This window comes from Gossypium hirsutum, chromosome D09 (assembly GCF_007990345.1).
Source record: "Gossypium hirsutum isolate 1008001.06 chromosome D09, Gossypium_hirsutum_v2.1, whole genome shotgun sequence".
NCBI classification, from domain to species: Eukaryota; Viridiplantae; Streptophyta; class Magnoliopsida; order Malvales; family Malvaceae; genus Gossypium; species Gossypium hirsutum.
The window spans coordinates 49649328-49666066 of record NC_053445.1 but is presented as its reverse complement, the minus strand read 5'-3'; the positions used below and the strand labels follow the sequence as shown (position 1 = coordinate 49666066).

The 16739-nt window shown below is 31.4% G+C and overlaps 1 protein-coding gene across 1 annotated transcript; it reads right to left on the bottom strand.

Annotated features, from left to right (window-relative positions):
* Positions 1-802: 802 nt before the first annotated feature.
* On the bottom strand, positions 803-3533 carry LOC107892451 (uncharacterized). Its single transcript, XM_041100248.1, has 3 exons — positions 3033-3533; positions 1002-1142; positions 803-855 (listed from the first exon to the last, which is right to left on the bottom strand). Exons 1-3 carry the CDS (start codon positions 3331-3333, stop codon positions 803-805), a joined length of 495 nt encoding a protein of 164 aa, XP_040956182.1. The 5' UTR covers positions 3334-3533.
* Positions 3534-16739: the final 13206 nt, after the last annotated feature.

Below are 16739 nucleotides of genomic sequence, written 5' to 3'. Positions count from 1 at the left end.
AATTCTTTCTATCACTTCATACGGACCAATAAATCTTGGACTTAATTTGCCTTTACGGCCAAATCTCAAAATTTTCTTCCATGGAGACACTTTCAAAAATACTTTATCTCCCACTTGAAACTCAATCTCTTTTCTTTTCAAGTCCGCATACGACTTCTGTCGATCCGATGCAGCTTTCAAACAATCACGGATTATCTTCACTTTTTCTTCGGTTTCTTTTACCAAATCGACTCCATGTAACTGATTTTCATTAAGTTCAGTCCAATATAATGGAGTCCGACACTTTCGTCCATACAACGCTTCATAAGGTGCCATTTTTATGCTTGACTGATAACTATTATTATAAGCAAATTCCACCAAAGGTAAATATCTTTCCCAATTACCTTCAAATTCCAATACACAACATCTCAACATGTCTTCGAGTATTTGAATTACTCTTTCAGACTGTCCATCGGTTTGGGGATGAAATGCTGTACTAAAATTCAATTTAGTACCCAATGCCTCTTGTAATTTCTTCCAAAACCTTGAAGTAAATCGTGGATCTCTATCAGATATAATAGACATAGGTACACCATGTAATCGGACTATCTCAGCAATATACAATTCAGCTAACTTGTCAAGTGAAAAACTCATTCGCACAGGAATGAAATGAGCCGACTTAGTCAATCGATCAACTATAACCCAAATTGAGTCTTTCTTTTTCGGTGACAATGGCAATCCAGAAACAAAATCCATAGTAATTCTATCCCATTTCCACTCGGGCACCATAATAGGTTGAAGTAATCCTGAAGGTACTTGGTGTTCAGCTTTTACTTGTTGGCACACTAAACACTTTGTCACATACTCGGAGATATCCTGTTTCATACCCGACCACCAATAAAATTTCTTCAAATCATTGTACATTTTTACACTACCGGGGTGAACTGCCAAATGACTATCATGTGCTTCTTGCAAAATTTTCTGAATTAAATCAGCATTTTTTGGAACACATATTCTATCACGAAACATTAAACATCCATCTGAATCAATCCGAAAATCAGAATTATTGTCCACTGCACACTGAGTCTTTCTTCTTTGCAATTCATTATCCACTTTCTGAGCCTCACAAATTTCTTGAAGAAACAATGGTCTAGCTTTTAACTCTGCAAACAATGATCCATCTTCAGTCAATGTTAATCTCGTATTCAAAGCTCTCAAAGCAAAGAGAGACTTTCTGCTCAAAGCATCAGCAACTATATTAGCTTTTCCCGGATGATAATCTATCACAAGTTCATAATCTTTCAACAATTCCAACCATCTTCTTTGCCGCAAATTCAGATCTTTTTGTGTTATAACATATTTCAAACTTTTATGATCTGTAAAAACACGACATTTCTCACCATATAAATAATGACGCCAAATCTTCAAAGCAAAGACAATAGCAGCCAACTCTAAATCATGGGTAGGATAATTTCGTTCATGCGGTTTCAATTGTCGAGAAGCATACGCTATCACCTTTCCTTCTTGCATCAATACACATCCAAGCCCATTTAGTGACGCTTCACTATAAACAACAAATTCCTTTCCTGACTCAAGTTGCACTAACACTGGTGCCTCAGTTAAACACTTCTTTAATTTCTCAAAACTTTGTTGACACTCCTCGGTCCATTCGAACTTAACATCTTTTTGCAACAATTTTGTCATCGGTGAAGCTATCATCGAAAAACCTTCTACAAATCGACGATAATATCCGGCTAAGCCTAGAAAACTCCTAACTTTAGATACATATCTTGGAGGCTTCCACTCAACTATTGCCGATATCTTATTCGGATCCACTCGAATGCCATCTCCCGAGACAATATGCCCCAAAAATCCAACTTCACTAAGCCAAAATTCACTTTTGCTAAATTTAGCAAACAATTTCTTTTCTCGCAGCGTTTGTAACACAATTCTTAAATGTTCAGCATGCTCGGCTTCACTTCGGGAATAAATAAGAATATCATCTATAAACACCACAACAAATTTATCCAAATAGGGCCGGAAAATTCGATTCATCAAATCCATAAAAATAGCTGGAGCATTAGTCAGACCAAAAGGCATTACAAGAAATTCATAGTGGCCATATCGGGTTCTGAAAGCAGTCTTTCGCACATCTGACTCTTTAACCCTCAATTGATAATATCCGGATCTCAAATCAATTTTGAAAAACACTGTGGCATCCTTTAACTGATCAAACAAGTCATCTATTCGGGGTAATGGATACTTATTCTTCACTGTCACTTTGTTAAGTTGACGATAATCAATACACAATCTCAATGTCCCATCCTTTTTCTTCACAAATAGCACGGGAGCACCCCACGGAGAGTAACTTGGTCTAACAAATCCTTTATCTGTCAGCTCTTGTAATTGCACTTTTAATTCTTTTAATTCAGTTGGTGCCATTCTGTAGGGAGCAATCGATATTGAAGCGGTACCTGGCATTACTTCAATACCAAACTCTACTTCTCTAATCGGAGGCAAACCTGGCAACTCTTCTGGGAACACATCTACATATTCACATACCACTGGCACTGATTCGATCTTTATTTCAGACACTTTTGTGTTCAACACATAAGCAAGATATGCTTCACAACCATTTTTCAAACATTTCTGAGCAAACATGGCAGAAATCACAATTGGCATCACATTTGACTTATCTGTTTCAACCCGAAGAACTGTACCACTACCACACTTCAACTCAAGAATTTTCTGACTGCAATCTATCTTGGCCTTATGTAATGTTAACCAATCCATTCCCAAAATAACATCAAATTCATCAAATGGCAACAACATTAAGTTGGCAGGGAAACACTGACCTTGTATAATCAAAGGACAATTTTTGCATATTTTATCAACTATCACATGCTTGCCTAAAAGATTCGACACTTTAACCACATACTCAGTCAATTCAACACACAAATTCTTATCAGACACTAAATTCATGTATACATACGAGTGAGTAGAACCAGGATCAATCAATGCAAGAACATTAGTGTCGTAAAGAGAAAATATACCAGTGATCACATCAGGAGAAGATGCTTCCTCTCTAGCTCGGATGGCATAAGCTCTTGCTGGAGCTCCCACTTCAGATCTTACAGTCGTGTCTTTTGTTACGCCTCTACCACTAGTTCCAATCCCCACATTTCTCTGTGGTTTTCCTCTAGTAGTCACACTGCTCGATCTCACATTCTGAAACTTTTCTATCTCTTCTCTTTCCGGACAATCTTTCACAAAATGATCTTGAGATCCACATTTAAAACAAGCTCGGCTGATTAAATAACATTCCCCAAATGTCGTTTTCCACAATGTTGACATTCCGGTCTAGTAGGTTTAACACTACCTGTACTTGCCATAGAAGTTGCCTGAGCTTTAGAACCTGAATATTGTCTTCCTCGATCTCTTTGAAAATTCACACTAGAAACATTCGATCGAGTATTCATTTCTTTAAACTTCTTCGCATGAGACTGAAATGGCTTGCCCATTGATCTTTTTCTTTCATATCTTGCTTCACTTTCCACCTTTCTTTTCTCTTTGCTCAATTCTTCAGCCTTGATAGCTCTTTCAACTAGTACCATTAACTCTTTAATTTCAAGAATTCCCACTAGCAATCGGATATCCTCGTTTAATCCATCTTCAAACCTTTTACACAATATAGCTTCATTAGATACACACTCTTGGGCATAATTGCTTAATTTGACAAATTCTCGCTCATATTCGGCTACCGTCATGCGCCCTTGTTTCAATTCAAGAAACTCTTTTCTCTTTTGATCAATGAAACGCTGACTCACATACTTCTTCCGGAATTCTTCTTGAAAGAAGTCCCATGTAACTTTCTCTTTAGGCACCACTGACACTAAAGTTTTCCACCAATTATAAGCCGAATCCCTCAGCAATGAGATAGCACATTTGAGACTTTCTTCTGGAGTACAAGATAATTCATCCAACACTCTGATAGTATTATCAAGCCAGAACTCTGCTCTTTCAGGATCATCATTTACATTAGCTCGGAACTCTTCGGCTCCATACTTTCGAATTTTGTCCACTGGAGGCTTTGACAATTTTAACACTTCAGTTTGTTGAGGAGCTATGGGAACAGCTTGAGGAATAGGAGGGGACGGAGGAGGTTGAGCATTAGGATTAGTTCTAACAAACTCAGTGTACCAATTGTTCATCATTTGGAGAAAAGCTTCTCGAGCCTTATCTCCTTGACCCTGAGTCTCGAATCGACTTTCAACAGACACATTACTTTGAGCATCATCAGCTGTATCTCGGTTAGAATCCATTACTATAAAAAAACATTTTAAGATGTCAGGAGTCGTCACACTATCATTATTCAATTATGGCATGTATAGATAGTCTATTACACTCGCTACGTTAGTCCGAGAATCGACTAAACCGTAGCTCTGATACCACTAAATGTAACACCCCTTACCCGAGACCGTCTCCGGAATCGAGTACGAGATGTCATCCAATTTAACTTACCGATTCGGAGCATAAAAATTTGCTTTTAAAATTAAATTCACTGTTCATAACAACACTGTCCACCTGCGCAACTATCACTAATTTAATTATAACTTGAGTTACGAAACTCAAAATTTAAATCTGTAAATTTTTTGTGAAACTAGACTCATATTCCTACTTACCATAAAATTTTCAGAATTTTTGACTTAGCACATTAGTACAGTTTATTCATTAAAGTATCCCCTGTTTCACAGCTCGACAGATCTGACCTCTTGGCGCTAAAAATCAAATATATAATTGTACAGAATTCATATAAGGTTACCATTAATTTATTTTGAAAATAGACTCACTAAGGAATCTAAACATATAAATTATGACCTATAATTATTTCTGTACAATTTATAATGATTTTCTAAAGTTAGAACAGGGGACTTCAAAAACCATTCTGACCCTGTCTCACTAAAATTTAAATATCTCAAAATATAAAATTTCTTTGCCTACACCGTTTCTTTCATGTAAAAATAGACTTGATAAGCTTTAATTCTATATATCATTCACCCTCTATATCCATTGCTACTATTTATGGTGATTTTTCACATTCACGTCACTGCTTCTGTCAAAGAAACTGCTTCTTTGAATTAGTTACCATTTAAACATACATAACTCCAAAACATATTCTTTAATAACTACTTCAATAGCTAACATTAGCCATATCATTTGGACATGCTCAAAATGATTAAGACTCTATACATGCCATAGTTTAAACATTTTGAAAAGCACACAATACCGAGATGGTTATGATAGTGTGATACGAGCTCCGACGGTCCACTATTCGATCAAGTTCAAATCACTATAAAACAAAAGAAAGAAAGAGATGTGTAAGCTATAAATAGCTTAGTAAGTTACATGTAAACAATAATTACTCAATTAATAATTAACACTTTTAACATATAACTAATCAAAACATTTCTTAGCAATTTCAATCACTTACACATACACAATCTTACCAATTCACTTGCATATACATTTTCACACTTAACATTTCATATTCACTTTAATTCATTATTAATCCCGTTGAACACTTGGAATATACACGGATACGTAGAGATTTAGCACATAAGTGCCATATTGATATGTAGCCGAAGCTACCACTGATATGTAGCCATAGCTACCACTGAAATGTAGCTGAAGCTACCACTGATCAATAACACTGGAAATGTCCACGGGCCTGCTCACACAAGCTGTCAGGTGTCTGCAACACATGTTAGATCACCCAGCACCCGGGACTCACTGTAACACTGTAACACTGTAACACTGGTCTCTAGTGACATGTCACTTGTATCCAATTCTATTCCTAAGTTCAACCGGGAATTTACACTTAACACTTTATTTTCAACACTTTATCACTTGAATAATTCATGAACAACTTTCCTTCCACATCCAATATTAATTCACATATCAAATATAATTCACAATTTATACAAATATAACTATTATTTACATATAACTTACCTCGGATGCAAAAAGACTATTTTTGTAATTTAGTCGATAACTTTCTCTTTTCCCCGATCACTTGCACTATTTCTTCTTTCTTGATCTATATTAACACAATTTAATACATTTTATCAATATTCCATTCAAATACAATTCATACACAACATTTTGACACATTTACATTTTTCCCCATAACTTTTCAAAAATTCCACTTTTGTCCCTAAGCTCGTAAAAATAAAATTCTCTAAATTCTTAAATTTCAAACTTCACTAAATCATATTTCATGCTCATAACGGGCCTCAATTTCACAAAATCACAACTTTATGCACACTTTACCATCTTTCACAATTTAGCCCTTTTTCAACATTTTTCATTGAAATTCATCTAGTAAAACTTGTAATTAACACTTCAAACATTCATTATCTAACATCACTAATCAATTTACAATTATATCATGAATGAGTCAATTTTTAAACTTTAATTTCATTTAAATTAAATAGTAGAAACATGAAATTCAAGCTTCAATAAGTATAAAAATACGAAAATAATTAAAAACGGGGCAAGAAATCACTTACAATTGAGCTTAGGAAAATCAAAACCCTTAACTATGGTAACCTGAAACTTTCGGCAGCAAGCTTCTGATTTTTTTGAAGAAGATGAACACTTATTTTCTCTTTATTTTGTCTTTTACCCAATTTGGACAAAAATGCCCTTAACCCATTACTTAGATATTTTTCTAGAAATACCCTTTTGTGTCCATAACACTAATTTATGGTCTAATTGCCACATAAACACTTCCAATTTCATGCAATAATTCAATTAAGTCATTTAATCACTAATTAACACACTTTGCATTTTTCTCAATTTAGTCCTAAAAATTCAATTAAGCACTAAAGCATTAAAATTTCCTATCCATATTTTCACACAATATTTCAATCAATCAGTAACTAATAAAAATTTATAAAATTAAACTATTTCACTTCGGATTTGTGGTTACGGAACCACTATTCCGATTAGGCCCTATTTCGGGCTATCACAAACACAACCTTATACGATAATACTCTATCAAGTATAAAGCTGGAGTTATTTGTAGAAAAAGAAAAAGGTTACAAATGATATAAGCTTTATGCGTATGAAGTCTAAGAATTTCTATTCATAGATTCTTGTTATAGTTTTCATCTTACTTGATTTTCACCTCAAGAAAAATAATTTATGAAGGCACTAGTAATGATATTAATAATTAACTCTTGTATATGATTTTCAAGAAATCAAAACAACACTCAAATGCAACCAAAAATCTGTTGTATTCCATAATCCACTTCCCATTTACGTTTTTTTTATGATTCCTCTCATTGTAGCATTTCTAGTAGCAATTTAAACCGCCCCATTAGTGCAAAGATTGATCCATCTTTCCAATACCTCAGCTGTTGAAACTTGTTCATTTCGTCTAGATGTGTCCTCCCTGTGGAAAGAAAACAAATTGTTTTGCCCATATATATGATATCTTAAAAATCTCACATGTATTCCAGGAGACGCATTGAAAAAGAAAAAGAATCCAATTTTTTCAAATTCGTCAGGTTAGTAAACCAAATAAACATGACCAATTTACATCATCGATGATTGAATTCGTAAAATTGCAAATTAGACTTAAACCACTGAAGAAGATCTGTTACAAAAAAAAAACTCTCACTAGTTTCACCTAGGATAACTTGCTTCCAAATCTCTTTAATTGTCGGATAATCTCTGAGGACATGTAATATATCTTCAGAATGATACCCACACATACCACAAGAGCTGACATACCCTATTCCCCTCTTAACACACTCCACGTTAGTTAACAATCTTTGTTTTAGGACTAACCATATGAAGAATCTAACCCTTTGGGGTCCTTGGAATTTCCATGGTATATTCCACTGTGTATCCTTTAGTTTCCACGACCTTTCCCGAATATACCAATAAGCACTTTTGAGAGAGAAAATACCACTAGAAGTCCGAGCACAAATAATCCTGTCAGGACTTGTAGACAGGTGAGGTGGGGGATACCCACAATACTTCTAATTGTTTCCTCCAATAACCAAAGGCAAAAAAATTTCAGATTCTAAAAACCCTCCTCATTGGCCATTTCACTTAGTCTACAGTCTAAATTAATATTAACATGGGCTGGAATATGATCAATCCGAGGCCCCACTTCCGGTATCCACAAATCTTTCCAACATCTAATATTGATCTCATTTCCAACTGACCAGCATAAGTTTTCCCTATAGAGTAGAGCATTTCCCTCGTGAGGTACTACCAAATATATCATCCTTCATACCATACTTAGAACAAAGAATTCGAACCCATAAGGCATCTTGTTTATAAACTAAATTGTATCCTAACTTCATCATGAAAGAGGTATTTTGGTCCCTCAGATGTCTAATGCCAAGCCCTCCACAAGATCGAGGTTGACAAACAGACTCTCAATTGACCAAGGACATCTTTTGACGGCCATCGAAGAAACCCTATATAAATTGCCTGGCAATGCATTCAATCTCATTGTAGATGCTTTTAGGAATCATTATGGACTGTAGGAAATAGTTAGGAACAGAAAGAAGAACTCACTACGCCAAGGTAGCTCTACCAGCTATAGATAGTTTCTTTGCACCTCATCTGTTCAATTTACTACGAATGTTATCAACAACAAAATGTAAAGTACAACTCGAAATTCTTTCATGGAGAAGAGGAACCCCTAGATAGATGCCAAGATTATGAACCCTATAAAACCCAAGAGTTTCGCTCAACTGTAGTCCAATAGCATCACCAAATCCTTTGGAAAAGTAAATATCCGTCTTCCGAGCATTGATCTGGTGCCTTGAATACCCACAGAATCTCCCTAAAATATCATTAAGTGCCAGAATTTGCTAGAGATCCGCATGCCTAAAAATGACAAGATCATCTACAAAAAAAAGATGTGAGAGAAACGAGCTAGATTCCGATAATCTAATAGGCCTCCAGAGGCCACCCTCTATGGCTTAATGAAAGTTATGACCGAGCCATTCCATGCAAAGAACAAAGATGTAACAGCCCAATTTTTAGTGGTGTCAAAAATAGTGGTTCGAGACCATTAAATCTGACGAGTGAGTTCAAAAATTTTATTATTTATTATTTACGAGTCAAGTGTGATTTTAGGAATATTTTTGAACTGGTGATTTGTGTTTTAGAAGGATTTATTAGGTAAAGTGGTTTAAAAAATGAGGTATCGAGACCTCAATTTTATAAGCCAAGGTTTCATTAAGATAGTATTAAAATTAAAATTTTAACGTTTTAGTAGTTAATTAATTAAGAAGGACTAAATTGAAAAGGTGTAAAACTTGTTAATTAAAGAAATGATGATTAAATGGCTAAATAAATGAATAAAGGAGGACTTAAGGAGCAATTATGCCTAAAATAAAAGCATGAGGCGGCATAAGAAGAAAAGAAAACAAAGATCATGTGATTAAAGGGCAAGATTGGAAATAAATGAAATTAAAATATCAAATTGAGAAATCTAAAAGTTTCTAGACATTTTCTTCATTAAATTTCTATCCAAAAACACCATTGAAGAACTCTCAAAGCTGGTTTTCATATTTTTCTTCATGTAAGTTCAATTCTTGCATTTTTCTTGTAATTTTTGTGTTTTTAAGACTTTTACAATTAGTTCTAACTATCCATTTCATTAGTATTTGATTTTATGGGTAATTTTGAAAGTTTCCATTGATGAGTGCTGCATATTTGTGATGAATTAACATAGATTTAGAACTTTAATTTTGTTATATGATGATTTTATCAAATGATTTTAACATAAATTGATTTTAGGACCAAATTGTGAAAGGATTAAATATTAGGGTTTGATACTAAATTATATTGATCAAAGGTTGTATGATAGCTTAGAATATTTAGATAAATTTTAAATTGAGAAAAAATTAACTCATTTGATAGGCTAATTGGTGAGGGACTAAATTGTAAAAACTGTAAAAGTTAGCGTAATTGTGTAATTTAAAAAATTAAAGGGTGTTAATTGTGAAGTGAATTAGAATTGAAGTATATGCTAATTAATGAATAATTTTATATTTTAGATCAAGAGCCCGTAGATAATCGTGAAAAAGGGAAATTAGCAGAATAGTCCCTGAACTACTACAAATTCCACAATTTCACTCAGGTAAGTTCGTATGGTTAAACTTTAATGTTATATGTTAAATTGATGAATGATATTATGTATTTATCAATATCATTTGTTGAAACTAAAATTATTGTTAAAGTTATGAAACTGAATTGAATGTTCGAAACAAACAGAACGTGAGATTGAGTACAGTCGTTCAGTGCCAAGGGAGAATTGACGGAAAATTACCCAAGTAAATTGAGGTTCAGTATTTCTTGTGAACTTTCGTGTTTACTTTCTGTTTAGCTCTCATGAACTTTAGTTAACTCATATGAGTTTCCGTTTAACCCTAATGGGTCTCTGTTTAACCTTTATGGGTTTTCGTTCAGCTCTTATGAGCTTCTGTTCAACCCTCATAGGTTTTTGTTTAGCATATATGTGCTTTTGTGCAACCTTCGGGCTTCTATATACGATGTACTCATATGCATAAGACATTCTCAAATTTGACAAGGGTTGGTAAGTGACATAAGGAATAAATGTCTGAAGATTTAAAGTTATTATTGATGTCAATTTGAATTAAGTGAATTTATCGATTGAAGTTGTGTTTGGCAAGAATAGTATATTGAATGATTTACTTAAATGAATTATTATAGTATGTTCAATCAGATTTATGTTTAAAAGCCAACGAACTTACTAAGTTTCATTAAGCTTACTTGTGTGGTTTAAAGTTTTTTGTAGATTTTCGAGAAGTCGAGAGCTAAGCTAATATCCAAATTCATAAAATAATTGAATTTATTGGGGAAAATAGATAAAAGAAATAAATTGATAGGAGGGGAGGGGACCTCTGTACATTTGGCGGTAAATGTTGGATTACTTGTCTTTTGAGTTTTCAATGGTAGGTTTTATTAGTGATCCAGAATTTGAGGGAGTTTTTTGGAATTAACTCTTAACTCTTAAGAAAAGAAATTAAATAATTGAAAGTGACAAATCAATGGCCACATTTAATTATTTTAGAACAAAATTTTGAGTTACTGACCGACTCAACATGACACACATATTCCTTTGTATCATTTCTATTAAATGGATTTTATTATATTACATGTACATCTTGCTTCATTTTTCTAACTTTTTTAGGGACACAAAGTGAAGCGAAAGAATTTATTGGTTAAATATTATTATTAGTCCTTATGTTTTTTTTGTATATTATTGTACTTTAATTTGATTCATTTTAATTTTTATACTTTTTAAATTAGTCAATTTTAGTCCTTTTACTTTTTGAATTTTAAAACTTCGATCTTGATCCAAACGGTAACAATTAAATCCATTTGATTAAATCTTTCTATAGTTGTAGATTTAATCCATGATCTCCAATTGAATCAGTTTTAGTCCATGTATTATTCAAATCTTGGTGCAAACAATAGCTATTGAATCTGTTAACTTTTTTTAATAATATGTAAAAATAACAAACTGACACAATATTATAAATATGATAATATACTTATAATATCATATTTTAATAATAATATAATTTAACTTAATCAATCCATAATAACTTGCCATCGTATATATGTGAATTGACTTAACTAAATTTCCAATTCTAACATCACGTAACAATCAATATGAAAATAGAAAATGATGAGTTATATATATATATATCCATATTCCTTAATTGTAAAAAGTGTTAAATTTGTAGTGGCCAAATGTTATCTATCAACATCTTTAAAAGTAGTCAATCATTAAAAAAAAAAGAACCATTAAAAATAATCACAAAAAAAAATGCAAAAATGGGGAACCCCATGTCGTCCCAACTCTTGTACTATTTAAGGTCGAATTAACGACATGACTATAACTATCAACGGAATGAGGGTCCAATAAATCCATTTTTTCCCTATTTTATGTACATATATACCTACTAATAATAAGTTAATTGAGTTTTAGTTTAATTGGCATGAGTATTGTTATCAGTGTAAGAGAACTTGAGTTCAAGTACACTGAAATACATTTTCTTCCTATTCATGGGTTGAGAAAGAATTATGAATAGTTCTAGACATTATCTAAAAAAATAGATATAATTAAAACTTATAACGATATTATTCAAAAAAATACTAATAATAATCTATATAATTATATATAAAAAGGTTTTAAGGCGTCTTACAATAGACACCTGTCCATCCCCCCTTTTTCTTTTCTGACATGAGAACATTATAGGTTTATTTCAATTTCAATACCTCTAGTTTTTAGATTATACGAATGGTTAAATTTCAATTTAATCCTTCTATTTCATTCAAATTTGAGATTTAAATTTATATACTTAAATTTTGACATGATTTGATACCTCAACTTTTATAATGCCATTAATTAGTAAAAAATGCTTTATTCTAATTAAAATGATTATGTGAATTTTTAAAAATTGTTAGCACCGTTAAAATTTTTTTATTATATTCAGATTTCTTACAATGTTAATTTGTTGTTACATGAATACTAAATTTATTTTATTTTTTTCAAAATGCCACACCAAGATAAAAAAATTCTAACAGCGTTAACAAACATAAATTTTTAAATTTAAAAAATATAGAGACTAAATTTCTAAAAATAAAAATATGATGATTAAATTTCAAATAAATGAAGAATACAAAAACTTTATGAAACTAATCTTATCTTTTCTTATTGTGTATGCATGGATAAAATACTTATTATTGGAGTAAAATAAAATGATTCAACTCAGAATACTTTTCATTAAGAGATTATGAGAAATCTTGAAAAGTTACATTTTTAGGTAAAATTTGAAAAATAAAATTGAGGAGTTAAACTTTTTTCTTGAAATTACGCAAAATTCTCCAATTTAATTAACTAAACAAGTATATTAACTTTTAGAATATTAAAAATCTTGATACAAATAAAATCTCTTCTGTAAATCCCTTACTCAAACACATTCCAAAAGTAATGGAGAATACTTGGCTTTTGGATTAAAAGTACAGTAAAAAAAGTGTTTTGTAATTAATTTCACTGACAATCCATTTAGAAATTAATTTTTTTATATTATTTATGTAAATTAACCTCATTGTTAACTTTGTTGCTCACAAAAGTGCAATCACTTTCTATATGTTTTGTGCGCTCTTGGAATATAGAGTTAGTGGCAATATCAATAAGGGTATCAAAATAGAGATGTTTATCGATTAGGTTGGATTGGATTAATGCTCAAATTTAAAAAAAATTACGTTTTAAGTCCATTTTTGGCCTGGTTCGGCCTGTTTAAAAAGTCCACTTCACTATTTAAAAATAATAAAATAATAAAATTTATATTTTAATTGATATTTTATATATTTTTATAATAAAATTTAAATTTAAATTTAAATTTTATATCGAGGTACATAGGTTTTCAATATATCAAAGTACATAAGTAAGTTGTGCACACATGGTCATTTACTTATTTAAGATTTAGGCAAGTGACACTATGAACACCACAAGTGAATTATTTTATAAGCTAATTTAGAAAAAAATTGAATATGGGTCATATGGGATGTATCGTCAATCTAAACAATCACATCAATCTTTATATTTTTAGAAGTCAATATCTAGCTTTAATAGCCAAGACAAGCTATGTTCCGAATTAGACACATAAACAACATAATTGTCCTAATTATTTGAATTACTTGCATAATTTGACCTCATGAACTACTACCCATTTAGATTACCTACTAATATATGTTGTCTTCTGCATTACAACCAATTATCCATGTAATATAACTTAATATTAGTTAAACCTTAGGTAATTAGTGAGCTAATATTTGTTACTTATTTTGTTTTTCATGTAAAGATAATGAAGATAATAATACAATGAATATCAAAAAATCATGTGAAATTTTTATTTATCTTAACTCGTATGAAGTAGTAGTTAACGTTTTTTTTCAAACACTCGTTTAATACGAATTCAAACCGATCAACTCCCATCCTACACTTCTAATATTATATTAAATTAATATATAAAACTAATTAATGAGGAAAATAGCTAAGCTAAAAAACACAATTACTAACAAACATACACTCAAGTGATCTTATCATTGACATACGGATAAAGGACGATGTTGTCCAACATACCAAGAAGGTTCCGTAGCATAGAAAGTTCTCTCTCAAGCAAAGATCTCAAAAAGGCATTAGCCCAGTTTTCCTCCTAGAAGCCATGGTTCAATGCACAATTTACCACCATTTCACATTTATTCATTATTATTGAGGGGTTTTGTGTGTCTATTGTAGGTAGATCCCATGTATGCTAATATATACACTATTTTAATGTTAACATATATTTTTTATGTGTGAGTTTGCATACATGGTGGTGCGAGCTCATGAAAGGACGTGAACACATCACATGCGAACCCAAAACGTGAGCCATACATGCTACAGGTCGAGACTCAATCGGGTAATGAATCGGTAATGACGAGTACTATAACAATCAACAATTATTACAAAATCTTAATGCTTAGCTTATAATTTCATCACCTTTATTTTCATATTTTAAGCTAATCATTGAGACAGACCATATACATTTCTATGATTGATTTGTTTTCTTTCTTATACAATTATTGGGAAGAGGATGAGAGGATAAACAAATTTAGGAAAAAGAGGATGTATGTTGAAATTCACATGGAAATTTCAATTTCAAGCTTAAATAACTATTTAAGATTCGAAGCAAATGGATCAAACGGAGAAATAACCTTTTATCTTTATACATATATCTCTATATGAAAAAGCAAAGAATAAACAAAGGAAATAGTTGAATAAAAAAATAAAACAGTATTAAGATGAAGCAAAGGAGCTAAGGAAAACAAATTCAATCAAATCAAATAAAAAAAATCACAAACAGACAAACCCTAAAAAGTAATGGTGTCAAGTCTTTGAGAGACCAAATATATAGATAATATCTATGTTAGGGTATGTTAACTCCCCAGTTCATGTGTGCCCAGGGCGGATTTAGGGGTAGGATTTTTTTTAATTGAGAGGGTATAGAATTAACATTGTCCTATCGCAATCGCAAGTCGCTTCTTCTAAGTAAGCAAAAGTGTTTAGCTTTTATACACTTTCGAATGTCACTAAAATGTCTAAACCCCACTTTGCATCTTGTTTTTGATGTATACATATAAAAGTGTATTATCTCCTTTTTATCTTATCCTTTTTGTTCTATGCTTTTGAAAAAAGATGAATGTAATTTAGTGTTGATTTTCATTTCATTGTTGTGGAAAGGCACAGCTTCCTTTTGCTTTTTTTCACTGATTGAAATGGGCAAGTTTGTTTGTTTCATGCAAAAGATTTTTAAAAATAATTAAGGCTTTTAACCTAATTTGGTCGGGATCCACATGCATTTTAATTAGGGTTTTTGATAATTTTATTTAAATTTTATATTATTTGAAGGTAATTTAAATTTTTAAAAAATATAATCCACGTGGTGAGATTTAAACTTATGTCATTTACAAATTTTATCACTCAACTAAAATTTTATTTTAAAGAAATTAATTGCAATTAACATGTTATCACTAATTAAGATTGATGATTTGGATAAATAATTATAGTGTATTTAGTATTTTTTAATTTAATATATTTACGTGTTTAAATTTTGTTTTACTCACAATTTAATTTAATTTTCTATTTTAATATCATTAATATTTTATGTATTATTATTAATTAATTTCAAATTATATATATGAATAAACATGCACTAGAATTAAACGTTTTTTCCTTTTTCTTTTATGAAATTAATAAACTATACGGGATGTTGTGGTATTCAACTTTTTAAAAGGTCAAATTCTATAAAAAAAATACATAATACTTTTTCAAGAAATACTGATACACGGTTGAATCAAAGGTTGGAATTTAAAAATAAAAACTTGAGAAAAGCAAAAGCAAGAATTGTGGCAGTGGGTTAGGGTTGAGATTAAACGGCATTTTCAGAGAAAAAATTGTTATTAAATTCTTGGTATAGATATTGGTTTACGTGAGCATCTTGATATAAACAAAAGTATAAATTAACCTTTAATTTATAAGTACATCTTGTGGGGAGCAAAAAGCGAGATCATCATTTCCAAGCTTTATGGGATGGTGTACTCTAATTTATAATAATCTATATTGCTTATATATGTATGTACATAATTGCAAGAAATTAAGCTCTTCTTTTTTGCCTTATCTGTTCTTGGTTGTCTGTCGACCAAGTGATTCAAAAAGCTTCTGAACTAACAGTCACGTGATAGAGTTCTGTTTTTGCCTAACCCAACTGTGGTTTTTCAACTTCAAACTCTTTTTTTTTTTGCATATGATGTTTTTGACTAAAATATTCATGCATGTTGGCAACTAGCATGGGCTTGACGTAAAAGGAAAAAATGAATTAAAATTTGATTCAACTGATTTATATAATAATTATTTTTCGAGAAGTTTAAAATAATATGGAAAAGGTAAGGGCCATTAGTTCTTAAGTAAAACAATTAAATGGTTTTCTAATAAAGTACATTCGTTAATTAAAAAAATGGTATATGCACAAAATTCTTCTCTTTTAAGGTACTTGTGAAAGATAAGGGTCGGAATATTGTTGTTCTGCTAAGGAGGGTAAAAGTGACTGCTTAGATCATGTTTAAATAAAATAATTTAATTTGTTAGATATAAA

What these genes read in the sequence shown, in the direction of transcription:
- LOC107892451 (XM_041100248.1), bottom strand. Translation starts at nt 3,333, where the DNA reads ATGTCAACATTGTGGAAAACGACATTTGGGGAATGTTATTTAATCAGC. An exon ending in TTCTCCTGATGTGATCACTG is followed by an intron (nt 1,143 to 3,032) that starts GTATATTTTCTC and finishes CATTGTTTGCAG; the next exon opens with AGTTAAAAGCTAGACCATTG. An exon ending in AGATGGATGTTTAATGTTTC is followed by an intron (nt 856 to 1,001) that starts GTGATAGAATAT and finishes GGTATGAAACAG; the next exon opens with GATATCTCCGAGTATGTGAC.